This window comes from Drosophila miranda, chromosome 2 (genome assembly GCF_003369915.1).
Source record: "Drosophila miranda strain MSH22 chromosome 2, D.miranda_PacBio2.1, whole genome shotgun sequence".
Lineage (NCBI taxonomy): Eukaryota > Metazoa > Arthropoda > Insecta > Diptera > Drosophilidae > Drosophila > Drosophila miranda.
Window position 1 is genome coordinate 10857973 of NC_046675.1, and position 27622 is coordinate 10885594.

At 44.5% G+C, this 27622-nt stretch overlaps 1 protein-coding gene and 1 long non-coding RNA gene across 15 annotated transcripts in view; one reads left to right on the plus strand and one right to left on the minus strand.

The window, feature by feature from the left end:
- Positions 1 to 27622, plus strand: part of LOC108155077 (protein lap4) — a 69342-nt gene that overhangs the window by 18501 nt on the left and 23219 nt on the right. For 9 of the 14 annotated variants that reach the window (XR_004472004.1, XM_033389574.1, XM_017285680.2 and 6 more), the window contains exons 4-22: positions 3358 to 3940; positions 4013 to 4431; positions 6206 to 6280; positions 9988 to 10202; positions 10855 to 11163; positions 11227 to 11306; positions 11380 to 11666; positions 18748 to 19364; positions 19431 to 19634; positions 19711 to 19897; positions 19976 to 20301; positions 21415 to 21699; positions 23877 to 23987; positions 24053 to 24232; positions 24666 to 24824; positions 24919 to 25132; positions 25240 to 25328; positions 25404 to 25685; positions 25769 to 26113. Coding sequence is in view for 13 of the 14 variants with exons in the window: in XM_033389574.1 (XP_033245465.1) it covers positions 3358 to 3940; positions 4013 to 4431; positions 6206 to 6280; positions 9988 to 10202; positions 10855 to 11163; positions 11227 to 11306; positions 11380 to 11666; positions 18748 to 19364; positions 19431 to 19634; positions 19711 to 19897; positions 19976 to 20301; positions 21415 to 21699; positions 23877 to 23987; positions 24053 to 24232; positions 24666 to 24824; positions 24919 to 25132; positions 25240 to 25328; positions 25404 to 25685; positions 25769 to 26113 (4967 nt within the window). In the remaining variant the exon portion in view is untranslated. Of the gene's footprint in view, positions 1 to 3357; positions 3941 to 4012; positions 4432 to 6205; positions 6281 to 9987; positions 10203 to 10854; positions 11164 to 11226; positions 11307 to 11379; positions 11667 to 13175; positions 13331 to 18326; positions 18671 to 18747; positions 19365 to 19430; positions 19635 to 19710; positions 19898 to 19975; positions 20302 to 21414; positions 21700 to 23876; positions 23988 to 24052; positions 24233 to 24665; positions 24825 to 24918; positions 25133 to 25239; positions 25329 to 25403; positions 25686 to 25768; positions 26114 to 27622 lie in introns of those variants that run through there. The other 5 variants (XM_033389575.1, XM_033389577.1, XM_033389578.1 and 2 more) reach the window with 5 other exon arrangements.
- LOC117187260 lies at positions 7717 to 8684 on the minus strand. Its single transcript, XR_004472005.1, has 2 exons — positions 8491 to 8684; positions 7717 to 8411 (listed from the first exon to the last, which is right to left on the minus strand). It is a non-coding gene; the product is annotated as an uncharacterized LOC117187260 (long non-coding RNA).

The following is a 27622-nucleotide window of genomic DNA, read 5'->3' on the forward strand; positions in this document are numbered from 1 at the left end:
TTAGTAATTTCTAGTATTCCTTGTATTTTATGGTATTTTTAAATATTTTAAATACTAATAATAACAAAAATACTAGAAAATATCAGAAATATTAAAAAATACCAAAAATTCGAGAAATACTAAATTCCATAATAGGAATACTAGAAACTACTAAAAATACCAAAAATACTACAAATATCAGAAATACTAGAAAATACCAGAAATTTTAAATGCCAGAAATACTACAAAAGAATACTTCAAAGTACTAAAAATACTATCAATGAAAAACTATGTACTCTTGGGAAGCTTCCAGATATAAATATTAAAGATATGTTCTACAATTTTGCGTTATTACGTTTCAATCAAAATATATAGAAAATTCCGCCAGAAATTCAAGGAAATGCCTCATCGACTGTAATGCTTAATTTTTACATTCAGTTCCAAGATATTCCAGTTGTACAGATATTTCCCTCCATTAGAGGGTATCTTCCCAGTCGGTGCATCCTTTCTGATCCCTTAGTCTGGTTATATATTGTGTCTCTGTTGCTTGTTCTTTCATCTATCATCAGATTTTCCTTCCGTCTGTTTCCCTTATTTCGATCGTTGTGTGATTTTGTAGCTTTCTCTGGTTCTTTTTTGGGGAAATTTATAAACGCTATAAAAAATCTGCCACATCGTTCCCGTTTTTCCTCCGTTTCAGATGCTATTTACGGATCGTTGTTTCTCTTTTTACAGTCCGTGATAATATATGATGAAAATGATTAAATTGTATATTTGATGTCTCTTTGAAGTTTGCCTCTGCCGCTGCCTCTGTGCGCCTCTGTGTTGCATAATTGCATAAATTGATTACGAATTTCCCTCCGGTTGCCCAGTTGGGTGCCGCCTGGTCGACAGCATTTCCTCCAATTTCCTATAATTTCCCGTCTCTCTTAATGGGTTTCCCGAAAATGTTGGCACAGTTTTCCCCTCACCATCTCTATCTTTGGGGCATGAAAGGTCAATGAATTGTTTGTCACCGTCGACGTCGTCGTCGTCGTTCCATCTAATGACCGCCAACTGTGCGGCACATCTGAGCATCGAATCTCTATAGAGAGAGATAGAGAAATGTGGAGCAAGAGCAATCCCCCATATGTTTCTAATGGCCCCCCCCCCCATACGTGTGAGGTTGTGTGGGTGTAACTGTTTGTGGACGCCTTGCTGCGTCCATTTGTCTGCGGTCGACAGCGGGATCCCAATGCGCGCGCTGAGTGTTTTGCTTGACGGATTGACTGATGTGTGGGGCTGCTGCTGATTCTGATGCTCTTGACTCTCGTGGCCTCTCTCTCTTGCAGATCAAGGCTACAATGTTGCAAGAAGGCCTCTTTTGACAATTGCAAGTTTGAAGAGCACAAACACTGGCAGAAAAATGGAGTGGAATTATTAAATTTTATGGAAGTTTATTCCTTAAAAAAATATCTTTATACTGAATATCTTTGTAGAATGGTTTCTGTAACTAGGAAGAAACTCAAGATGTTTTCTTCACTTTGCGGTTAAATTCGGAATAAAACACTACAAATATTGCATTGAATATTGTTCTTAGATGACAGATGATTCCATGGAGGGGGCAATGGAAGAGGTATTTTTCAAGGAGCTTAAGCAGACATTAAATGATTTTAAAGTCTTTTAAGATCTGGACATTTTCCTCAATCCATCATCTATCAATAATCCACTGTTTTACGACCGATTTTCAAATTCAGATGAGATTTTTAATCCGAAAAAGGGGGAAAGCCTCTTAAAAATGCATGTTCTTTCTATCCCAGTGTGACTTAGCAGAGAACGGAAAACATCTTTTTTGAAAATATATTTTCTGTGTAAAATATCATAAATCATATAAAAGAGAGCACCATAATCTGCATGTGCCTCGATCTAAAGAGCTTTGTCTTTCTTTTGAGCATAAGAATAAATCCAAATGTTCTTTGATTCAATGAAAGACATACAAGGCCTTGGAACAAGGTCTGGCACGAGAGAAAAATCCAACAAAATGCAAGACAAATAAATGCAAAATCTAATACATATATATTTTAATTAAAAGGCTGCTGTTTCTCAGCCCACAAAACCCGTGTTTGACAGCAGTTTCTGATGATTCTGTTGCTGTTGCAGTTGCAAATGGCTTATCGGCGAGCTGCCACAAATGGCGACATTTTCAAACAGTCCGAATACATGAGTGGGAGTGGGAGGGGGAGTGGGAGGGGAGTGGGAGGGGGAGTGGGAGGGGTAGTGGGAGGTGACTCGCCACATCCGCCGTGGGCACGAAGGCCACAGGCATGTCCATTGTTTGATCCACACACAGCCCCAGCCCCACATACTCCATGCTGTTTCCTGGCACCGCCACCTACCACACTGCCACACTGCCACTGTGGCACATTGTGGCCCACGTGTCGTATTTGTTGTATTGAATGTGGACGCAAAGGGCATGGGTTGACCCCAGCCGAGTGGGTGGCAGCGTCGATTCCGGGTCACTTTAAACAGTGTTGTAAAGGATTGACACTCCACGTCGGACACGCCCCCATCTCCGTCCACCTGTCATACTTTTTGCCACTGTGCTGGCTGTTTTTTTTTTTCATACGACCCTTTTGTGGGCGAGAGTGTGTGCAAAAACACACATAGATACATACGCAACCCATAGATACACAGATACACAGCTACATTTACACGTGCCTTGTGGGGGTCCTTTGCGTGCGCATTTCCGCTTTGGCAGCTCGAAATTTATTCGATCAACAAGTTTCGTTTGTCATTTTACGCTTCGTCTCGCTCTATCGCCGCACAACAGCAAACAATAATAATAACAAAGGCCCCAAGACCCCAAAGAAAGAGAGGAAATAGAGGAAACAGAAGAGGGAAGAGGCGACAGGATATAAAGGGGATGTATGGGGATGCGAAAGATATGAAAATTATGAAAAACCAGGAAGAAGAATGAACTTTAATGCAAAATGGTACCATAATTTACCCTCTTTCTCTCTCCCAGTGTGGCTTAGCAGTTCAGGGTATGTACGGCATAACGGCATAATGTGGAATAGTGGAAAATCGATGTATAATCCACGCATTAAAACCGATTTTATAGGCAATAACAAGGCCTCACTCTCACTCTGTCACTCTGTCACTCGTGAAATATTTATAGAAGTTTTATTAATAAATTAATGCGCGGCCCTTAAAGCCAATTCATGCGTGAAATATTAACAAAGGGGGCGGGGGGAAAGGCCATCAATAGCTACAGCTAAGAGAGAGAGGGAGAGAGAGGAAGAGATTTTGTGTAACCTGATAATTGAACGAACAGCAACCGAAACCATATGGAATGCCTCTTAATAAAAAAAAACCCTCTTATTTTCCACCTTTTTGCAGACATACCCGACATTCCCGATGACATCAAGCATCTGCAGAGCCTCCAGGTGGCGGATTTCAGCTCGAACCCGATACCCAAACTGCCATCGGGCTTCACACAGCTGAAGAACCTGACGATACTGGGCCTAAACGACATGTCGCTGACGACATTGCCGGCGGACTTTGGCAGCCTCACACAGCTCGAGTCGCTGGAGCTGCGCGAGAATCTGCTCAAGCATCTGCCGGAGACAATAAGCCAACTGACGAAGCTCAAACGCCTCGATCTGGGCGACAACGAAATCGAGGATCTGCCCCCCTATCTGGGCTATCTGCCGGGTCTCCACGAGCTCTGGCTGGACCACAACCAGCTGCAGCGACTGCCCCCAGAGCTGGGGCTGCTGACGAAACTCACGTACCTCGATGTGTCCGAGAATCGGCTGGAGGAGCTGCCCAACGAGATCAGCGGTCTGGTGAGCCTCACGGACCTCGATCTGGCACAGAATCTGCTCGAAACACTGCCCGACGGCATAGCGAAACTGAGTCGTCTGACCATCCTCAAGCTGGACCAAAATCGATTGCAGCGATTGAACGATACCCTGGGGAAGTAAGTAGCAAGGAGCACCACCCCCCAAAGGACACATCTAATCTCTAACCTCTACCAATCTCTCCGCTTCAGCTGCGACAATATGCAGGAACTAATCCTGACCGAGAACTTCCTCTCGGAGCTGCCGGCCTCCATCGGACGGATGACGAAGCTGAGCAATCTGAATGTGGATCGGAATGCCCTGGAGTATCTGCCGCTGGAGATAGGCCAGTGCGCCAATTTGGGTGTCCTCAGTTTGCGCGACAACAAGCTGAAGAGGCTGCCCCCAGAGCTGGGCAACTGCACGGTGCTGCATGTGCTGGATGTGAGCGGGAATCAGCTGCTGTATCTGCCCTACTCGCTGGTCAATCTGCAGCTGAAGGCTGTGTGGCTCTCGGAGAACCAGTCGCAGCCGCTGCTCACCTTCCAGCCGGACACGGACTCGGAGACGGGCGAGCAGGTGCTCTCCTGCTACCTGTTGCCCCAGCAGGAGTACCAGCCGATTACCCCAGGTGAGCACCAGGAGTTTACCACCAAGTGGGCCGAAAGTCGACCATCTATGGAACGGTTTATGGGGGCTCTACGGGGCTTGTGCTGTGCGCTGTTTGCTCGCTTTGGTTGCTTTGGCCTCCGTTCTGCCACGGCACTGGAAAGCCCAATTTTGGCCAAGTTATGCGCCCTCCCAATCCTCTTATCTGCCTTTGACATAGATTCCACAAAACCCCATTGACGCGGCCACTGTGCCCCTATTCCCTAGCCCCTATCGTTGTGCAATATCTTCAATCTATGCTCGAATTTCCGCGATAAGATACGAACACTACCTGTGGTGCGCTGCACTCAGAGAAAAAGATTTAAGAAAGCGAACAGGTAGAAAGGAAAGGAACTTAGAAATTGGGCTAGAAACACTTTGGATAGATCTTGAATAAAAAATAATAATAAATAAAATAAAAAGAAAAGGTACAAAAAAGAGAAACGTAAAACAATAAAAAACATAAAAGAAAATAAAAAATTAAAAAAATTAATAAATAAGAAAAGGTAAAAATAAAAAATTAAATAAATGATAAACTAAATATTTAAATAAATGATAAACTAAATAATTAAAAATAAATAAATCATTAAAAATAAATATATAATTAAAAATAAATAAATAATTAAAAATAAATAAATAATTAAAAATAAATAAATAATTAGAAATAAATAAATGATTAAAAATAAAGAAATAATTAAAGATATAAAAATGACATATTTAGAAATAAATAAATTAATAAACTTTATAAATACAAATATGTTTTCCACATGAAATCAATTAAAAAAATAAAAAATAAATAAAATCAAATTAATTTAAAAAAAATTGATTCAAACAATTTAAATTAAATTAAAAAATTAAATTAAAAAAATTAAATTAAAAAAATTAAATTAAAAAAATTAAATTAAAAAAATTAAATTAAAAAAATTAAATTAAAAAAATTAAATTAAAAAATTAAATTAAAAAAATTAAATTAAAAAAATTAAATTACAAAAATTAAATTAAAAAAATTAAATTAAAAAAAACAACAATTCTTGTTGTATGCAAAAGGAAAATGTCCTTTAAACTCACTATCAATTGATCAGCTAATTTAAAATTAAAATCATTTGAATTTCCTGCAAAAAAAGCGGCAAAGGCAATTTTTCAAAAGTAAAGAAAGCTATAAAATTGAGATTCAGATTAAAAGTTCTCCAACTATTTTCTCTAATATCTGGAATATTTTATATTATTAAATTGCACAGAGAATATTTCTCCAAGTGGAGTCTTGTGTACTTTGAGCCGCAGAGAACGAGGGAGCAAAGTGAGCAAACATCGCAGACAAAAAGCAAAAACAGAACCAGAAACGAGCTGCTATCCAAAAGAGCTCTGTGTACAATGCCCGTTACCCGTGTGTAGAGGAACCCGAACCTTTCACTATCTCTCTCTCTCTTTGGGGGGAACAAATTCCAAACTGGAAAAGATTTTGAAATTCAATTTGTTGGCCCTATTATATATTATATTTTATAGTATGTGTCTTTTCCCCTGTGTAACTAAATATCTATTGTGATCTGTGCGTTGGCACCTTTTTCCTTAATTGTTTTCCTACTGATTTATTTTTGGATTTACTTTCTTTGCAATCTGCCACATCACGCTCTGCAACACACGTCCTTCACTCTATCCAACCACCCACCTTCTTTCGCTCCCTATCTCTTTCTCTCTGTATGTGTGCGTGTGTGTGTGTGTGTGTGTGTGTGTGTATCGATGATCCAATCAATCGAAAGACTATCCAGCCACGACGCTTTATAGATCAAGCGAAAAGTTCGATTCAATGGAATTCTTCAGTTATCAACAGAAAGGTTTGCCTTAAGTATTACCTCGTTGTTTTTGTGTGTGAAAAAAAAACGCTATCTATATATCTATCTATCTATCTATGTATCAGCATTTTGTACATAAAACATATGTCTTTATAGTAGAGTTGTGCGAATCCCGACTCTACTCTAAAGACGCGCTTTCATAGCATGCCTCTGACCCAAAAACATTTGCATGTGATCTCTGCTTGGAATGTATATCGTATACCATAACCGATGAATAATATAGATGATCTCAGCTTTAACAGCATTTTCATTCGATTTTAAACAAAATTCAATCCCAATGCCGTAGGAAAAATCATTTGAATCTTAGATTTAGATGATCTCCAAAGAAACAAGACTATATACCATTCTTTTTCCTTTTCCCTCTTCTTCATTAACATCTCGATTCTGTACCCCTTCTTAAAGCTCTCCTTAGATCATAGTTCTGCCGAAAAAAAACTTGTCTCTGAAACGCATCTTGGCTCGGTCAGCATTGGGCCATTGTCATTGCTTGAAAACCAAAACAGAAACCGGTCTTTACTCTACTAACAAATGACGTCATGACAACTAGTTTTCTGTTTTCAGTTTTTTGTTGTTGTTGTAGTAACAATCTCTGGCCCGGGCGTTGGCTGGGAAAATATTCAGAACAAATATCTAGAAAAAGGCACACGCACCCATCGAATATACTCGCATGCAGATGGATGGCAAAAGTGTGTGTCGATTTGTGTGTCTATGATTTGATTATGTTATTATAGTACTTTTCTGTTTATATTCCATTCATTCGCAAATGCCAGAATTTTCCACAAGCTTTGCCCCACTTGAGGAATGGCAAATGGGGCATTTCGGATTTGGACTTGGATTTGGTTATGGATCGCCTGCCACCCTGTTCGGTGCCCTCTGATTGAGCAGTTTTGGCTGTCGTGTCAGTGGCAGCATGCCAGATGATCAAAGCGGGCTTCACATGCCCCACATGCCCCACACAGACGATTTGTTTGTTGGCTGCAAATGCCACGAAGATGCTGCTGTTGCGATCCATTTCCATTTATCTTCCATGCTGCACACACAACACCAAAAGTGTGTCTGTTGCAAAGAGTATCCCCCCCCCACCACCCCACCACCGAGCACTTGAGTGATGTCAACGATTGTGTGACGTCATGGCAGGGAGTGGCGTTTGGGGGAAGCGAATGTGGAACAAGATCGTCGGGCAATGTAATTAGAATTGGGTATGACGCTGCGTTGGTTAATATTATTAATCGCCTTGTGAGTGCTCTCAATGTGTGTGTGTGTGTGTGTGCCACCAAAACTAACGGTTGATTAATGGCCTGTCACACGGGGGGGATTACAGTGGAACATGGCTTTGAGGTTAACGATGGAACGGCCCCATGCCATAAAGTGTATCAAAAGTTGTGAGTTTCTCGAGGTAGAACGATATCTAGCTTTCATAGGAATGATAAACTATCGATTTATCGATTATTTATTGAAATTGGAATTTTATAAACAATCGTTTTATGCAGGAGACAATCTGCAGGTAATATACTAGGATGAAATCAGCGGGCTATGGACAGATACAGCGATATTTAGTCCTAGATCGATATTAAAACGGATATTTAGCCCGATTTCGATAACAAAATGTTTTTTTAACCATATAGAATTGATCATAAAACCAATTTCGATATGGAAATACTTTATTTCAATCAATAGCAAAAGTATATTCGATTTTTAGCAAACATAGAAATCGATATAATTCGATAACATACGATAACACAGTCCAGAGCTATGATGCGTATGGTATAGATTTTTCTTGGGCGGTATACAATCCTACAAATGAGTAAATCGAAATGTATGCTATTTCTACCATATTTCTGAATAATATCATATGTAAATATGGCTTTAGTTTGGAGTCTAGCCTCCCCTCTTTAGAGTCTTCACTGTGCCATCCATAAGGCAGTCGCCTTATGATTCCAACCTGTTATTTTTGTTGTTTTGTGTAGTAGTTGCTGTAGTAGTAGATGTTGTTGCTGTTTTGTGGTCGCCATTCTGTTGCGTAGTTCCTTCCCCAATCGAAATGTATATCTATCAATATGTCGTAACTGTTATTTGGCTTCGAAACGGGTTTTAGCATTGAAGAAGTGCTGGCCTATAAATAGTATATATCATCAGCATAGATCTCGGCTCAAAAAACTCGTCTCAGACTCGACTGCCGATCCGTTCCGTACCGTTCCGATCCATTCAATCCACTCCAATGACGGATTAAGTGCACACAAAACAACCTCTGGGGGGAAAACTCGCATAACTCAAACAATTTAGACAAATGTGTGAACGATTTCAAGATCAAACCGCTTTGGCGTTGGCTTTGGCACTGGCTTTCATTGTTTTCTATCTACGAATGCGAGTAGATATTATATTTTTAGAGTCATGTAAGCGTCGTAGTCGTCAGCGTCGTACAAATTATCCAATTAAAGCTCTTTTGAGTGACGGTCATGGAAGACTCGGAACCACCTAACGCCCCCCATGGCTTTAAATGATTGTCATTACAACATGTTGTTTCATTCAGCTTATTTAATTTGCATAAATCTTCATATTTGTTCCTTGGATGACCCACAAAATTCAGTTTATTCAAGTCTCTTTCCCCCCCGCTGCGAGGGAACCTGCTGGCTGTTGATCTACCGAGTATTTGTCTATGCTAAAATCGTTAACGATTGTAAGTTACGACAGTGTGTGGATGCAGCTACTTAGGACTCAGGGCCGGCCCTGGGCTACGGAAGTGCCATAAACAATGATTTACATGTACATTTGTTTGTACTCTGGAAGAGCTTCGAGGAGCTCTGGGGGGTTCGCAGAAGGAGGCGTTTTTTACGAGCTAGGCTCTCAATTGGAAAGATATGTATCTGACTGTAGGAAACAACAGATTCCTTAAATTTCGTTACGAGGCACATACAAGGCAATCCCCTAGATCGAATCAGTAAAAAAACATCAAAATATGAAACATATGGAGTCCCGCGTCATGCAGCAGCCCTCCTCGGTTGAGGGTGTAAGGGTATCTACAGCCTCGACTACCGCAGTCTATAATTAAATTCTTGTTTATTTGTTGTAACAAACAGACCACCCACCCAACCACCCAACCACCACTCGGGGCAAGGGGGAGGGCGCCTGCAATTGCTGCGTAGATTGATTGGTGGGGCAGGAGGCTGTGCCTGTGCCTGAGAGGTGCCTCTCTGGTTGCCACATGTTGCAACTTTTATGTTGTTTACATGTGTGAAAATTTACGGCCGCACACACAGCCTACTCATAAGCACTTGATGGATTAGAGAGGTTCTGGTTGTGTCCAGGTTTTCGATTGGATGCCTGCCACTTGCTGCTCCGGAAATGTTTACGCCGCGGCGCCCGAAAATAGTTTCCTTCGGCTTTTAATAGTCGTATTATTTATTATTTATTGATTTGTGCAAAAACCCAATGCCAACAGCCAAAACCGTAGACCATTAAGCGCTTTTAGCCAATACATAAATCCGTTTGTATATAATAAATAACACTCTTCATATAGTATATAGAGTATATTATATAGTAGCCATGTATATATCGTGTGTGTGTGTGCATGGGCATGCAGTTCCACTAATCTGAGACCCCGAAACACCCCCGAACACACACACACTTCGTATACCTCGATTAATTGCTTGCTAATGGAATTCTTTCGCCTGCTTTCTTCATAAATACAGCACGCGATCTGGAATCGGATTCGGAACCGTTCGAGGAGCGAGAGCCATCCCGCACGGTGGTCAAGTTCTCGGAGGAGGCCACCCAGGAGAAGGACACGCCCTTCGTGCGCCAGAACACGCCGCATCCCAAGGATCTCAAGGCCAAGGCGCAAAAGCTGAAGGTGGAGCGCAGTCGCCACGAGGAGCATGCCAATCTGGTGACGCTGCCAGAGGAGGTGAGTGTTTAGGATCCATAATTGTGTGGTGGGGTCTTTGCAGATAGCGGGTCATCCCTATCTATCAGTAATCGGCATGACTCTGTAGTGTATATATGACACTCATTTGTGGCATAAAACACACATTGATCGTGTGATTAATACATTTACTTAGTCATAACGATATGGGGTGGGGGGTCAAAAGTAAGGGAAAGTATTTATTTTTATGTTTTCAAGGGAACGTTTTATAGATCTTTATAAAAACATGTAAATAAATTAGATTTAATCAATAATTTTGAGCGATTGGGCAAATCTCTCCTGGGTATTGCCCTTAATTGTTTAGTCAGAGCAATGAAACAGCGCCCAAACGTGTGGGAAGTAATTATCTGCGTATCCACCAATTTTCATATCTTTTCGATTGTATATAGCAAAGTTATAAAGATTTCAATTGAATCAAAATGGTATAGCCTCTTAAATCTACATTTGATGGATAGATGTAACACGACACAGCTGCTACATACTAGCGACACCTGCTGGCGCCAGTAGGTTTCAGATCTCTACATGTATCTTACACGTTTTAGACATGTCTCAATTACTACTTCTGTAGAAACCATATACATTTTACTTATATTATACTTTGAAACTACATCTACTGTATCTGTTTCTTTTGTAGAATGGCACAAAAGTCGCGGAGACACCAACCGAGACGCGCACCCTTGCAAATAATCACCAACAGGCGCCACCGCAGCCAGTGCAGCAACCGGTCGTTGGTGTAAATTCCAAGCAGACCTCCTCCAACAACAGCATTCCAACAGGTGCCCCTGCAGCACCTGCCGCAGACAACAACAGCAGCAAAGGCAGCAGCCACAACAACACAAAGGCGGCAGCACCAGCAGCTGTTGTTGAGATTGTGGCAGCAGCTGCAACGGTGGCCGCAGCCTCCGAAGATGTGCCGGACGACGAAGAGCAGGAAGATGAATTCGTAAGTTTAGAAAGGGCCTTTCTGTTATTCTCTGTAATCGTTTGTAATTACCCGCTTTACCAGGAATCCGATCGCCGTGTGGGCTTTCAGGTGGAGGGCGAGGACGATGACTTTTACAAACGTCCACCGAAACTCCACAGAAGGTAAGAGAGAGGGGAGGGAAACCACACTGCATTTCCCCCGACTAAAACTAATTTATATTCTTGTAATCCCCAGGGACACTCCCCATCATTTGAAGAACAAACGCGTTCAGCATTTAACCGACAAGCAGGCCAACGAAATACTGGCCAATGCCTTGGCCACCCAGGAACGCAACGAAACCACCACACCGCCGCACTCATCGCTGGGCAAAGTGACGTCGCCCATTGAGGAGGAGGAGAACGCCGATATCGATGTCGATTCCGAGGGGCAAGAGTCACAGACCCAGACCCAGCATCCATTCGACGTCTCGCTATCGCCTATACCCATACCCACAGGCAAGACAAAGGAGGGAGGGACACAAGGTAAATATCAAAATAGTTCTAATTAATTAAATCTACAATACATGTACATATTACTGCCTCCACAAGCAGTACAGCACAGTGCCCTGATGAGTGCTTCATTGATTGGGAAATCGATATGGAAAGGAGAGGAGGGGGTGGGGTCCAGTGACCAGTGACCAGTAATTTCCACTCATTTTGCATCAGAGGCTAAAGTGGAAATAAATTCATAAAGAAAGAAAAACCACAGAAAGAGAGAGAGAGCCACCCATATGACCCCTTTTAGATGTGGCTCTTTCGTGCATCCCACAAACACATATCTTTATAGATATAAATGTAAATGTCGGTCTAGGCCTTTCAATGGCTTGTACTTCCTATGTCCGACGCTCGACGTTAATTATATCAACAAACAACAAAAAAATAGAGGAAAAAAGAGTGGGAGAGAGACGACGATTAAAAGCGCGTTACGACAGAGCGACAGGTGTGGAGAGACGCCCCCCGCTTTGGCACTGGCTCTGGCTCTGGCTCGGGGCTTGTGCAACACACGCAGACACGCAACAGGCAGAAAAACTTGGCCTATAAATAGGCCTTGCACGTAGTTTTACACTAACACGCACACCATCACAGGGGCAGCGGCAGGTAGGGCTTATCAGCCAGCGATATCTGTTTGCTGGCTTGCAAAAGCTGATAACAAAACAACACAAAAAAAATGAACAGCTACAAGCCCACGGCAGGGTGCAATGCAATAATGGAGGAACCATAGAGATAAAAGAACGAAGAACAGCGGACAAAAACAGTGCAAACTTCACTCGAAAGAGGGGATAAACAGGCAGAGCACAAAGAAAAGAGAACAGAGAGAGAGAAGACGAGGCTAGAGAGCGCTCGATGGGCAACAAGTACGAAAAAAATACACTATAAAAGGGTAGATAACGACTAGGGAGTACCTTTTACTGAGGGAATCAGCGAGCAATCCATTTTGAATGGGCTAAAAAGATGGCGAAATTGTAGAGAAGGGAACCTCCTTGGGTTAGTTAAGTGGATAATATCTGTGCCTGTAATAGATACAACTATGAGTGCCATATCTTTAAAATTGTTGAAAGCACAGCTCCACGATGATGACTCTCCACAAAGTGCTGTAGCCCTCGATACACAGCTGCACAAACAGACATTCAATTAGTTTAAAAGAGTATCTACAGCATACCCTCGTTCCACCCACACTTTCCAGGGTACTGGGGGGGGAAAAAAAACTGTTTAAATGAAACTGAAATGAGTCGCCATATTATGGCCAGTACCCGAGTGCCGCCGCCTACCTGTACACAGAGAGCGCACAGCAAGAAAGAAAGAGTGACTAAGAGAGAGAGAGAGAGGGAGCTCTCTTGGAGAGCGACTGATTGCATTTGCCATTGAGTGGGGGCCACTCTGCCTGCGGCCTGGGGCTTGGGGCTTGGGGCCTGGGGCACTTGGCCCACTCTGCCCGGACGCCTGCTTTAGTCATTTTTCAGTTACGCTTGCGTTTTGTCAACGTCGCGAGAGACGCGCACCGCACCGCACCGCACAGCACCGTTTCGCTGCTAATTTGTTGAACTTAACTTTTATTATTGTTTCAAAAGAGAGGCATAAACAATAGCCATTGAATTAACAATAGCTGAAGTTGCATTTACTTCGCACAGAACTTCACTTTCGCAGCAGTACGCCTTGAGACACCTGACTCATCGACAGAGAAGGCCAGACCCCAAAAAAAAGAAGCATTTCTCAAGAGAAAGAAACACAGAGAGAGGGAGAGAGAGAGAGAGAGAGTGTGTGAAATGCTTCTTTTTCTGTGTCTGTCTTCCGACGTGTGAATATCGATTTTTGTTTGGTTTTTCTTCTGGTCTGGATTGTCTGTAGAGCATTGCGCATACGCGGCGTATGCCTCAAATTGAATTTCAAACTGCAAATTTGCCGTAGCAAATGCAAGGCCCTTCAAGGTTGCCCCCCCCTTGCCACCGGAAAAAGCCAAGTGCATACTCCTTGCAGAAGCCCTATTTGCATTCGGGGTCTGTCAGGCATACCCCCGAAAATGAGCTACTTGAAAGTAAATTTAGTCTTGTTTATATAGAGGAGAGGAGGCATCCCTCAATGCTGGGATTCTCACACTATCACACGGTAGCTCTGCTGCTGCTCTGTTGGATATTTGCAGATGACAAATATCGGAAAGTGCTCGGTCGGGTTCTGTGTGCATATCCGGTTTACCCCGGAATTTCCCTTTCCTTTTCGATGTGCGCCAGCACAGATTTTTCTGGCTAGATATACGGCCACGGCTACGGCAATACAATCAACATTTGCACAATTCCTTTGGCATTCCTTTTGCCGGCTGCGAAGGCAAACAATAAGCTGCACATATCCTTCCTTAAAGCGAAAACATTGTGGGCTTCTGGGTCCTGGGATGCATGTTGGCCAATAAATAATACCATTGATAAGCTCAAGGCAATGGCATTCATTATTTATGTATTGTGTATCGTTGATTGCATCGGATTCTTATTGAATTTTTGCTGCCGCTCCTTGTGTTTGTTCTGTTTGTTCTGTTTTGCTTGCACCCTTTCATCACACATCATTGTTGCGTGTTGCAGCCCCAGCACAGTCCCTGTGTAAATAACAATTTAAACTATTTGCTCTGTTCTGCCCCAAACAAAAGCGCAATTCTATTGCTGGCCTGGCCCAAAAATATTGTTTAGGTTTTCGGCTCACGGGCCTTGGGGGCATTTCACAGTTGCATGCAAAGTTTAACGCTTTAAACGGGGGGAGGGGAGGGGGGGTAACTGTCTTCCTCCCGATTTGTGACAGCTTTCCCCCCTTCCCCCCAAAGCCCAAACCCCATTTTCTCGTTTGCGCGACAAAAACAAACAAAAATGCAATAAATGCCAGCTACAGAACGAGTGAGAGATACAGCAAGAGATCCAGAAATAGTGAGAGAGAGAGAGGGGGAGGGGGAGAGGGAGCGACGGTTAGGTCAAAGAATTTTGCATAGCATTTTCCAATATTTCCCGCCGCCATGTTGATAGCAGTACGGAAAATGTGGAAAATTCGCGTAATTGCCGAGCAAACCGACTGCAACAGCAACAAGAAGCAGCAACATGCGGCCGCCTGTGGCAAGTGGCAATAGCAATCAACATGGCACCCGGAGGGACAATCAGTCTGCCACCCCACCCCCCCTTCCCGACTCCAGAATGCCATGATATCATCCAACAGAGTTCTCTGTAAACACGTTAATCAGCCAACAGTTCGCACACGATTTTTAGTAGTTTTCCCCACCCCTCCCCCCGCTGTATATCCCGATACGACAGGTGGACCAAGGTCATTACCTGCCCTGCCACTTGACTGTGCCCCTTGTAATGCTTTCATGTGTCCAAAAATACGTGTATGTCGTAATGATTCACAAAGTTCTACATACAATCCATATCGCTTTGTTTTTGGTCTACGCGTCGCGTCAGAGGTGTTTTTTTTTTATCTCCCCCAACTCCCCTTATCGCAACATGAAGGAAGCTTAGGCATTCCGAAAGTGGCGATAAGATAGGACACCCCTCTATTCGTGGGGCAATACTCGCAGGGGAGTTGTTTCTCTCACGTTCACGCGTGAATGGCAATATTCGCCACAGTTCGAATGTATCCTTTCGCTTGGGGGACATTTTTACCGGAATATCCTCTAGGGAAACAGAGGGTTTCCCTCCTTCGCCCCAAATTTGATTGAGGGTCAGATTGTGATTGTTTTTTTTTTCCCCGTTTTATTTTGATGGTGGCATAAAAACTTTGTTCATTAATTTTTGTCGCCACATTTAAGCGGCATCGCCGCATTGTTGATGTTTCAAAGCTTAACACTTGCAATTTGTCAACCGCGGCATGCCCCAACACTAGTCCCCGACCAACCTGAACTGCAATTAATCATGGAGTCTGCTCTGACCTTTTCCCCCGGCCATAACTCGGGCATTTTTCACAACAGACGCAGCAGCTCACGTGGCCCTATCGATGGGACTGCGGGCAGCGATGGATCTACGGGCAGATGGGGCTCTTTAAGTCGCTTTATATGCCCTGGAATACTTGATCTTGTGTTCCATGATAATTAAAATCGATTGAATCGATACGGTCATTGCCTCAAAGCAGGGCCCGACTGTGGGGGGGCAAATGTATTCCGGCATCTGCATAAACGAAGACAGAAAAGTTGTTTGTGTGCCTCAAAAGTTTCCGTGCCACTTGTCCAAACGAATATATCATGGATGAGTCGGAGACGGAGGTGCAGGAGGACTGGTGCTGTCATTTCTTGGCCACAGACGACTGCGGTGATGCGAAATATGATTTGTGCTGCTGGCTTTTGGCATGTGTCCAGACGACTGTCTGCTAATTTACCAGGGCCAACAGGGGAGTGGAGTCCTCTCCCTCCAGGTCGCATTTACATATAGATGACAAAAAAAAAAAAACCGGAGAAGGGACAACATTGATTTGGAATTTGCCATACACCAGAGATACAGCAACAGAGATACAGACTCCCAGATACATGTGCGAATGTGAATGCGAATGCTAATGCATTCGGGGAATCTCCATCGTAATCATCATCACCTTCTTGTGCTGGAGTCCCCCTTAACATTTTATGTCTCTCCTCATCTTTTGGCGTATTTAAATTTTTATATGCTTTATGCCATTTCTTTTACGCGGGTATTACTTTTGGGAGGGACGCATCACAGCCACGGATGTCATCGTAAAATGGTTAAATGTCTGCTTAAGTGGGCTGCCACACGGCGAGAGAGAGAGAGAGAGTTGCTGCCACAAATGAGTGAAAACAAAATATGTGGCATGCGTTGCTGCTGTACTTGTAGTGGCTGTACCTTTTCCTTAAATACAGTCCTGGAACCCACACACACGGCATGGCACGTGTCCTCCTCTTGCCACATGGCAACACAAATCTTATTTTGTTTTATGGCTTTCCCCCCCTCGGGTTATTGTTGACCCTGGCTCCTCTTACAGGCCAAAGAAAAGCCTGAAAAGATGGCAAAATGAAGCCATCGCATTCCATGTGTGGGTGCGAGTGTGTGGCTTGTCCTGCAAATCCATAAAGAATGTCCTTCCGTTTTTCCGAGAATATGAGGGAATCAAACATAAAAGACAAGGGAAGGAAGGACTATCTTTAAGGGCTGTTGATATCCTGGAACAGCCATTGTGTATAGAAAAAAAAGAAATTATATTTTGAAGCTGATATTCATGGCTTCTATTTCTCAGAGAAATGCAAAGGAAAATGGCCGCGCATGCAAAAACAAAATATAGCCGAGATGGAGACCGAGGCTGGGGGCTTAGAATAAAAAAACAACATACAATACAGGCATACTAATGCTGAACTTGAGAGGCACAAGCGAAATATGCAACAACGTACATGTCGTGTACATGACGCGGCACATTTATGCTCCATTCAAGTCTCGCTGATAAGGATTTGTAGTCGTTATTGGGCCACTGCCTCCTCTACAACTACTCTTTCTTTCTGCATTTGGAAACATAGGCATACGAAAATCATACCACCCCCTTAACAGGGTACGAAAAACAAACGCACACAAAAAGACATTCATAAATATTCGCCTTGTGCATTTATACACAATTTAATGAAACACCTTTTGCTGGTAAATTTACGAGAATTATGATGCGTAAAGTACTCGTATACAAATCTCAAGAATATGCTCGTAAATATATTTCGCTCAACTTGTCAAACTCAATAAGGAATCGCATTGTAATCGAATTGAAATCGATTTGATGCCAAAGAGGAGGAAGGAGACGGAGAAGGAGACTGAAAGCCAACAAAATTAAAGTCTTTGACTCCGACGATGGCAGGAAAAGGCAGAGACAGACTTTTCTTTGGGTTTTCTTTGGAATTATACTTTGATTAACATGAAGAAAAAACAACTCGCATACAATTACAAACAGAAATTGTCTCTTACTTTTACTTTTGTCAACTGTCTGGCTGTCTCTTTCTACGTTTTATGGCGTCCTTGAGAGTTGCCAAAAACATGTTGCCGACGGATTTATTGAGTGCAAATCATGAGCTAGCAGGGAGGCTCGCAGGCCCAACCTCTTGCCCCATGACCCACCTGTGCGGTGGGGCCTCTCCTGTCTGGGACACCATTTTGTTGCTCCTCCCCCCTGAAAAGTCGAGTGTCTGTTTATTTATTAAATAATTATTCAAACTCGTTGTAACGTCGGTCATTCGGAGGTGGGAAAGTTCTCTCTCCCCCCCTATCCCACCCCCAACCCAAGGTCGTTGGTTTTATGTCTGTTTTCTAGTCTCTTTTCGGCAGCGGTTCATTGACTGCCGTGTTTATGGCCAAGTGGCAGATGCTTGGGCCAACTTTTTCGGGGCCATTTGAATGTCATTAAAGCGCAAATTTATGCGAGGCCCAAATCTATCTAAGTGGGTGTTTTGTGGGGGGGCGGGGCGGGGGTCGTTTTAAATTTGATTAAATCGAGCTAATTTCCAGGGCATGGATGCGATGGGAGGGAGGCGAGGGAGAGGAGTTTTCTATGCCACTGCACACGAGCAGATGCATTGCAAGCAGTAGATGGTGCATGCACCAGATCGATAGCCAAACAAAGTTTCGTTTAGTTTTTGAGCATATTAAAAAGTGCAGTGAAATAAAAAATACGTTCTTGCCTCCCCCTCACCCTCCACAGGCGGTTCAAAGATGCTGCTGCTTTCATATTAAAAAGTGCACTCAAATATATATAAAACAAAAACAAAATGTTCAATGTCAAAATCAAAGTCAAAGAGGGTAACAATACCCTGCCACGAAATGGCCAAAAGAGCAATGGAAACGGCAATGGGAGCCACTTTGGGGGCTATTCGGGAGCGGGCAGTGGCAGGAACAGCCCCGCGATGAGCAGCCTTCGAAGCTCTTTGGCCTCCTCGAACCGCAGTCCCATGGGCTCCCTTCAGAGGAAGGGCAAACGTGTGCGCATCGTCACCAGCTATGATCCCGTGGATAGGGATTACGCGGAAAGGCAGCGACAGCACTACGGTAGACAGCGAGCGAGAGATCATCCTCACCAGAAGCACCATTTAAACGTTGTCTCCCTTTGTCTCTTTTATTTGCAGATAACTTGGATGGCGTCACAGAGCTGCGTTTGGAGCAGTACGAGATCCACATTGAGCGCACGGCGGCGGGACTCGGCTTGAGCATTGCCGGTGGCAAGGGATCCACACCGTTCAAGGGCGACGACGACGGCATCTTCATATCACGCGTCACCGAGGCGGGACCCGCCGACCTGGCCGGCCTCAAAGTCGGCGACAAAGTGCTCAAGGTCAATGGGATTGTCGTGGTCGAGGCGGACCACTATCAGGCGGTGCAGGTGCTCAAGGCCTGCGGCGCTGTCCTCGTGCTGGTGGTGCAGCGTGAGGTGACGCGTCTGATTGGACATCCGGTGTTCAGCGAGGACGGCAGTGTGTCACAGATCTCCGTGGAGACGCGTCCTCTGGTGGCCACAGAGGTGCCACAGTCGCAGCAAGAGAGATACATTCCAGCGCCCATCGAGATAATGCCCCAGCAGCAGCAGCAACTGCAGCTCCAGCAGCCACAACAGATGTTGCAGCAGCCTGTAGTCCAGCAAATGGTGGCTCCGGCGCATGGCTATTCCGCTAATGTGTTTGCCACGCCCCCAGCTGTACAGAGCATCGTGGAGCCGGCCCCCAATGGCCTGCTACCGAATGGCAGGGTGTGTGTCCCATAATTTCCTAGCATTCACCCACTCGTGATTGATTTCTGTGTTGAATCCTTGCAGGAAGCTGCTCCGTTGAGCTACATCCAGCTGCACACGACGCTGATACGCGATCAAATTGGCCAGGGACTGGGCTTCAGCATTGCCGGGGGCAAGGGCTCGCCACCGTTCAAGGACGATTGCGATGGCATTTTCATATCACGCATCACGGAGGGCGGACTGGCGCATCGCGATGGCAAAATCATGGTCGGCGACCGGGTGATGGCGGTAAGTAGCGGTCCAGGGTTAGGGTTGGTCTTCCGACACGTGCTAATGGCATTTCGTTGTACCATCCGATGCGCAGATTAACGGCAACGATATGACGGAGGCGCATCACGATGCGGCCGTGGCCTGCCTCACCGAGCCGCAGCGCTTTGTGCGGCTCGTCCTGCAGCGCGAGTACCGCGGCCCCCTAGAGCCGCCGACAAGTCCGCGCAGTCCCGCCGTACTCAACTCGTTGAGTCCATCCGGCTATCTGGCCAATCGTCCAGGTTAGTGCGCCTCCTCCTCCGGATATCCCCCTGCCCCCCTGCGCGTTGATTAACCGACATTTTCCTGTGTTCCTGCAGCCAACTTCCAGCGGTCTGCGGGCGATGGCAGTTACGTCGAGCAGCCGTACAAGTACAACACATTGGCCACCACCACACCCACCACACTTGCATCCGCAGCTGTGGCACCTGTGGCAGCCAACAACAACAATAACAACACGCTGCCAAGCAGAAAAACGAATGGATTTGGTGCTGCCGCAGCTGCTGGCTCGATAGTACTGGACAAGACGACGGGCCAGCCAGTGCCCGCCCCGAGGCGCACCAATTCCGTGCCCATGGGGGACGCAGAGAGTGTGGCGCCCAATGGGGCGGCCTCCACCGCCAGCGGTGATTCGGGCGAGGCTCAGGTAAGGAAACCAGGGACACCATTAGCCCTAACTCTTAGTCTTCCGTTTAGCTGCATTGCACGTCATTCTCAATGTTCTTGTCCATAAGATCATTTTTCGGTAGACTTAAGAGCCCTCCCTGCCCCGCCCCCCTTTAGAAAAAGAAACCTGCGCTGCAGTTGGCATAAATTATTGAATACCTATTATTTATTAAACAGAGAAGTGATTCCTTCGAAGGTAAGTCGTATTGGGATACCTAAGGAACTGCAGCGCAGGTCTTCGAGTCGCACGCAAATTGTTGTTGATATTTTGCGCCAAAAAAAAAAGAAAAGAAATCAATGGAAACATGAAACATGAACACAACACCCTATATTGTAGATCCTAAGTTAATATCTAATTGTGCTAATCCATTTATCCGCCAGATTATCCATAACCCCATAGAACTCCTAGAACTCTCCTATCAATATGCTCTCCTCATCCCTCGTACTCGTACTCGTCTAATGGATTTGTATGTGTTTTGTTTTGCATGTGCCCCCCTTGTGCGCCCCCTGCCTTGTGTTTTGTCTGTACTGTACCTCCCCCAAAAAACATCATTCTATAGCTCCAGATACATGACACATAACCATATATCTTATAGCTTAAGTTCTGCACTGATTTGTATGTGTGTTCTCTGTCCCCCCGGCTTGAATGCACCTCAAAATACAAAAAAAAAGAAGGCCAGAGTTTTCCCCTAGAGGATTGTATATACAATATATCATCCAATATATAATATAACATACGTATAACGTGTTAGCAAAGATTATAGAACACATAGATGATCGCTTTCCATTCAAAAAGTAAACGAAAAACAAATTCAAGGAATGATATGCATCATCTATGCAGTTCTCTAATCTTTGGCTTTGGGCAGCTTAGCTTAGCTTAGCTTAGATTATAGATAAAGATAGAGCATCCATCCAAAATTTACAAAAAAAATCAACATATTTTTGTTTTTCTTTTTCTCTAAATCCACACCGACCCAAAAAAAAAACAAAAAAAAATTGCCTAAAACTATTTTGATTATTCCGAAAAAACCTACCAAAAAAAACAAAACTGAAACCCCGCCGAAAAAACCCATCGATACCCGATACCGAGCAGTCCTCCTCGTTGCGACCGCTGACCAGCGATGATTTTCAGGCGATGATACCGGCCCACTTCCTCAGCGGCGGCAGTCAGCATCAGGTGCATGTGGCACGGCCCAATGAGGTGGGCGTCAGCGCTGTAACGGTGAATGTGAACAAGCCGCAGCCCGACCTGCCCATGTTCCCGGCAGCGCCCACCGAACTGGGGACAGTCACCGAGACCATCACCAAGTCCACGTTCACGGAGACGGTGATGACGCGCATCACCGACAATCAGCTGGCGGAGCCCCTGATCAGTGAGGTGACTATCTCCACATCACGCTTACACTAGAGCCCACATAGCCCACCCAGAGCCAGACCCACCGCCAAGAGACCGCCAACCTCCACCCTCCACCAAAGAGTTAACGAATCGTTGTGTAAACCTGCCCCACAAAACAGTAGCGGTACAGCGGTACAGCGGCAGAACAGCAGTTCATTCCGAGCTTTCTCTCTTGCCACAAACACACACATGCCACCTGCACCCCCAAACCTGCACTCAAGTCTCCACACAATGCACCTTCACAATGAATCGAAAACGAAATGTTTATTGAAATTTATGATTTAATAATTCTACACTGCAATATTGGCACTCGATTAAGCGATGCATTTGGTTAATAAATATTCTTGTGCGTTTTGCAAAACGATTTGATTTAACTGTTGGTCCGAGTGGTCCATCCACATCCCACATCCACAACCAAGAATGGAATGGAGGACGAGGTTGCGCTTACATTACGTTTCATGCAAAACATGCACCCTCTGCCACACACACTCACACGAGAGCTGTGAGACTGCTTCGATGACTAATTTGAGTAGCATTTGAGACTGGAAACGGGAAACGGAAATGGATATCAATGAAATGGTTATGGTTATGGAAGGGACAGCCTATAGTAATAATTATTAATCGATTAATCACTTGAAAGGAAACCTACTTTTGCATGCAATCAATCATTTTCTGTACTTAAAATTTAACAACTAAAAAAAAAGAAAAGAAAAAAAATACACTAAATATTCTACTACTCTACTAACCAACATTTTATATATAAATATAATTCCCTAATGAACAAACCATGTTTTTAATGTTTCCCTCAAAAAAAAAAAAGAGTGACTGGAAGAGGAAAAGGCTCTTGAGCACTTGAATATTTAGTGTTTTTTTTTTTTCTTTGGCTGTAACTGAATCCGTTTCAAGTGACGGGCCAAAGCGCCTTCGCTTTTGAACGACAGAACGGTTTACACACTCACACTCCTCTATATCCTCCTTCTCCTCCTCCACAGAAAGCCACTCGAGTGTCATCGTTGACATGAAGCAAATCCCGGCAAGAAATCTCTCTTTCCCTCTCTCTCTGTGTGTGTGTGGCACAAGCTTTGTCACTTTGCCACTTGCTGCATAAATAAGTAAAGCAGCAAACTATGCAACATGCAAACGTGTTTAAATAATATACGAATGAAAAACTACTAGAGACCAGAGTCTCGAGCCCCGAAAAGAGATTTACTCTAAATGCCTCAACTGCAGATTTATTTCTCCCGGTTGTTCGCTCATCCAGAGCATCAGCCCATAAGTAAACTTTAAATATTTCTGTTTGCTTCCACAATCTGCTGGCTTTCTGTCTGTCTGTCGGTCTGTGGTGTGCAAACACTGATGCCGCTGCTGGCATTCAAGCAAATGTTATATCAAATATTTAATTGTTTTTAATTTCCATGGCTGCCCTGCTGGCCGGCGGCATCGAACTCTTAAGAATTCAATTTGTTGCCAGAGTTAATTGATAAAAGTTTGCTGTTGCATGCCACATATGTACATGCACAAGACTGCACACGCACATGTGTTTATTTGGCATCTTGACAGGAGTGGAGTTTTGTTTGATTGCCAGACAAGTGCCGTGCCTCTTGTTTTGATATTTTAATATCTCAGTACTCAGGATTTGAACGAACCGCAGGTCCGCCCGCAAAGTCCCTTTGTGTGGGAATGGCTTCTCGGAATCTGACTAATAAAACTGCAAAAAGGAGAGAGCTCTCTGCTTTCTGCTCTCTGGTCTGGTCTGCCATTTAATCTAATGTTAAGTTATTCATAAGCCAAAGGTTATTCATTATTTATTAAATTATTACTCACTTTCCGGTATTAAATGTTTGTTTAATGAATGCTCTCTCTGTTCTGTTATGGGTTTCTTGATTGTTTCCTTCCTTCCTTCCTTTTTTTCTTTTGTGTCTGGTGTCTGTTTTGTTTTTATGTTTTTATGTCTCCCGGAAAATAAATGATTGAAATTCCATGTAAATATCACCAACAATTTTGCACACACATCTCACATTCATACGACACTCACCGACATACATATAAGCACGCACGCGCACCCCAGCATCATACACGGCAGTCCTTTTAGGGTTTCTAGAGTTATATACATACCATTCTGAAGACCTGCTAATCGGGTTACTCTATTGTTTCCATAGGAGGTTGTACTGCCCAAGAATCAGGGATCGCTGGGCTTCAGCATCATCGGCGGCACGGATCATTCCTGTGTGCCGTTTGGCAATCGTGAGCCTGGCATCTTTATTTCACACGTAAGTAGATGAAAGGGCAACCTTTGGAGAAACTTTTACTAAGCCGAAAAAACACACACCCACAGATTGTGCCTGGCGGCATTGCCTCAAAGTGCGGCAAGCTGAGGATGGGCGATCGTATACTGAAGGTAAACGATGCGGATGTGTCCAAGGCAACGCATCAGGATGCGGTGCTGGAGCTACTGAAGCCCGGAGATGACATCAAATTGACCATACAGCACGATCCACTGCCACCTGGTTTCCAAGTGAGTTTCCGGTTTACTCTGCTCTTCTTTGTCTTTCTTTCAATCTTTAGTTGTATATAAGCTTTGAGTCACTGTTTCTTATACCTCAACTTGTACTTCTTATTGTTATTGTACTCTGCAAACAAAACGCTTTCACACGAAATTATGTATATCGCACAGAAAATTGAAGTAGAGTATGTAAAGACCGAGGTAAGCCCTTGCTCACGACACAAAGAGCTCCTCCTTGTCCCTCCCTCTGCAGAACAAAAACAAATATTACTTGCATTAACATTTCAATTAGCCAAATGCCTTCCATAGTTTAAGTTCCCCCGTTCCCCCGTTCCCGCTCCGCCCAATCCATCCTCTGCATTGTTTTTACCACTTGATTGTTATGGCCAAGTCCTTGCCGGTCCTTGCTAATTTCCCCGTTTCTTTGCTAATTTGTGAATCACAGGAAGTTCTCCTGAGCAAGGCCGAGAACGAGCGCCTGGGCATGCACATCAAGGGCGGCCTCAACGGACAGCGCGGTAATCCCGGGGATCCCTCCGACGAGGGTGTGTTCGTCTCCAAAATCAACTCTGTGGGCGCCGCCAGACGCGACGGAAGGCTTAAGGTAACACGTTTTGTGCCACACACCATTGTTGTCTGGCGTGGCATGAACTTAATCGAAACTTTCTTTGCTTGTGTGCGTGCGTGTGCGGCTGCAGGTGGGCATGCGGCTGCTGGAGGTTAACGGACACTCCCTGCTGGGTGCCTCGCATCAGGATGCGGTCAATGTCTTGAGGAACGCCGGCAACGAGATCCAGTTGGTTGTCTGCAAGGGCTACGACAAATCCAATTTAATTCATTCCATCGGCCAGGCGGGCGGCATGAGCACCGGATTCAACTCCTCTGCATCCTGCAGCGGTGGCAGTCGTCAAGGTAACGTAACCCACCATAATCCTTGGCCTTAAGCCTCCTCCTCCTTCACTCACTTTGCATTCTGTTTGTTTCGTTTCGTTTCGTTTCGTTTGGTTCCGTTCCTCAAGGCTCTCGCGCCTCGGAAACGGGCTCGGAGCTCAGTCAAAGTCAGAGCGTATCCAGTTTGGATCACGAAGAGGATGAGCGACTGCGACAGGTGAGTGTTGCCCTGCCTTCCATCTTCAAGCGCACGAACTTTAGCCTCTTTAAAATTACCCTCTCCCTTGCGCAGGACTTTGACGTGTTTGCCACACAGAAGGTGGTGGATTCCGAGGCGGAGCCAACGAGTCAGACGGGTCTGGCAGCTGCTGCTGCCCTGGTGCATGGCGCCCCATCGCCTGTACCCACCACACCTACGCCGCCTGTGGCAGCCGCTGACTTGGCACCGCCATCGGACACAACAGCCGCACAGACCGTGGCGCTTATTCACGCAGAACGGGCCCACCAGCAGCAGCAGCAACAGCCGCAGACGCAGTTGGCGCCGTTGGGTCAGGAGAAGAGCACCCAGGAGAAGGTTAGTCCGGTGGCCTCCTTCGCCTCTCCTTCCCTTTTTGGGCAGTCCAAAATTAATGTGACTTGTTTCGATTCGCAAATCAGGTGCTGGAAATTGTACGCGCCGCAGACGCCTTCACCGCCGTGCCACCGAAATCCCCGTCCGAGCACCATGAACAGGATAAAATACAAAAGACGACGACGGTTGTCATATCGAAGCATACGCTCGACACGAATCCGACCACACCGACAACGCCGTCAGCGCCGTCAGCACTCCCGCCCATTGGCTCTGCAGCGGAGTCAGTGACCGCAGTTGCCCCTGGAGCTGCCGCCGTGCCAGCACCCACTACCACTCCCACGCCCACTCCCACTCCTGCTCCAGTGCCCGCTGTGGCTGTGCAGACGCAGACCCCCTCCGAGGACAAGGATGAGGCGAAGCTGGTGCTACAGGTATGTACCCAAACGACGAGTGACTGCCTGCACGTCTTGTGTCTGTTGTCTTGGCTTTAATATCTGTATGTGTACGTGTATGTGTATGTGTATGTGTCTGTGTGAGTCTGTCTGTGTAAATCCCTCCCGATCGTATGTTTCTCGTTTCTGTTGTGCGTTTGTGTCTCTCCCTCTGCCTTTTTGATTTACTTTTCCCTTGTAACTTTCCTAACATGAACCGACAGTCGCCATTCAATCCCATACACATACCTGTACCCCAAAAGAAAAACCTCACGAATCTTTTAACTTGATTTCGTACTTTTCTGTTTGCTTGTTTCTGTGTAACTCCCACTAATGCCCCTGTCAATGATACTCGTATGCGTGCCGTTTTGTGTGTCTGTGTCCGTAACTGTTGTCTATACATATACTCGTATTTGTTGTTCAAAATTATACCATATAAATAAAAAATAAAACAAAAAAAACCGAATCATCATTGTTCTCTCATAATCACCACAAACCATAAACCAAACGATTCATTATTCTGTGAAATGAAAACAGTTTCCAGTACTGTTTTCACAGCATGTTCTCTCTCCGTCACTCACTCACCCTTTGACCCATTAAAACATTACTAAAGTGTGACTAAAACGAGAGCACTTTCACGTACACTTTCTCCATGAAGCATTATCCATCGGTTGTCCATTTGTTTTTGCTGCTTTCTAAATGTGCTTTTGTGTTGCATTTGAATTAAAAGTGAATAAAAAAATCATTGCCTATCTCTTTGGGCCTGCCACAGGGGCGTATGAGTTATGTATGAGCCAGTCTGCCTGCCTGCCCCGCCTGCCACTGGGAGTCGGTTGCGAGATGATGCTGCCGCTGCTGCTCCCACGTGGCGCTCGCGACCGACTCTGTGGGGGAGCTCTCCCCCTCTTTCTCACCTTTCCCGCATTTATTGATATGGCAGCAGACAATTTATTATTTATTAGCATATTGGAGCTGTTCCTTCGGCTGACGCGGGGCCTGATCATTGTTGTTGTTCTTGTTGTTGTTGTTGTTGGTGTTATTTATGCTACTTTCATATTATATTCATTTTAGTTCCTTCCGTCTTTGTTCCATTGCGTGGGCATTCTTTTTATACCCCTTGCAGAGGGTATTATGATTTTCAATAGATTTATGTACAATATATAGAAACAAGGAAAAAAAGGAATATATAGCCATGTCCGCCTGTAAGATACCAAAAATCGTTCAAAGAACTTGTAAAACCATTTATATTCACTGAGTTCCTACATAGTTATTCCAAAAATTATTAAAATCGGTTAACTATATCGGATAACTGCCATAGGAATGCTGTAGCAAACCTTTTTATTTGTAAAGAAAATGCAAACAATTTTTGAAAATTTAATTTTCAATGGGAACAAATTGTTTCGCTTTATAATATAGTATAGGGGTATAGGAATGATATAGCAAACGTTTTTATTTGTAAAGAAAATTTAAACAATTTTTGGAGATTGCATTTTTACATGCAGATGCATA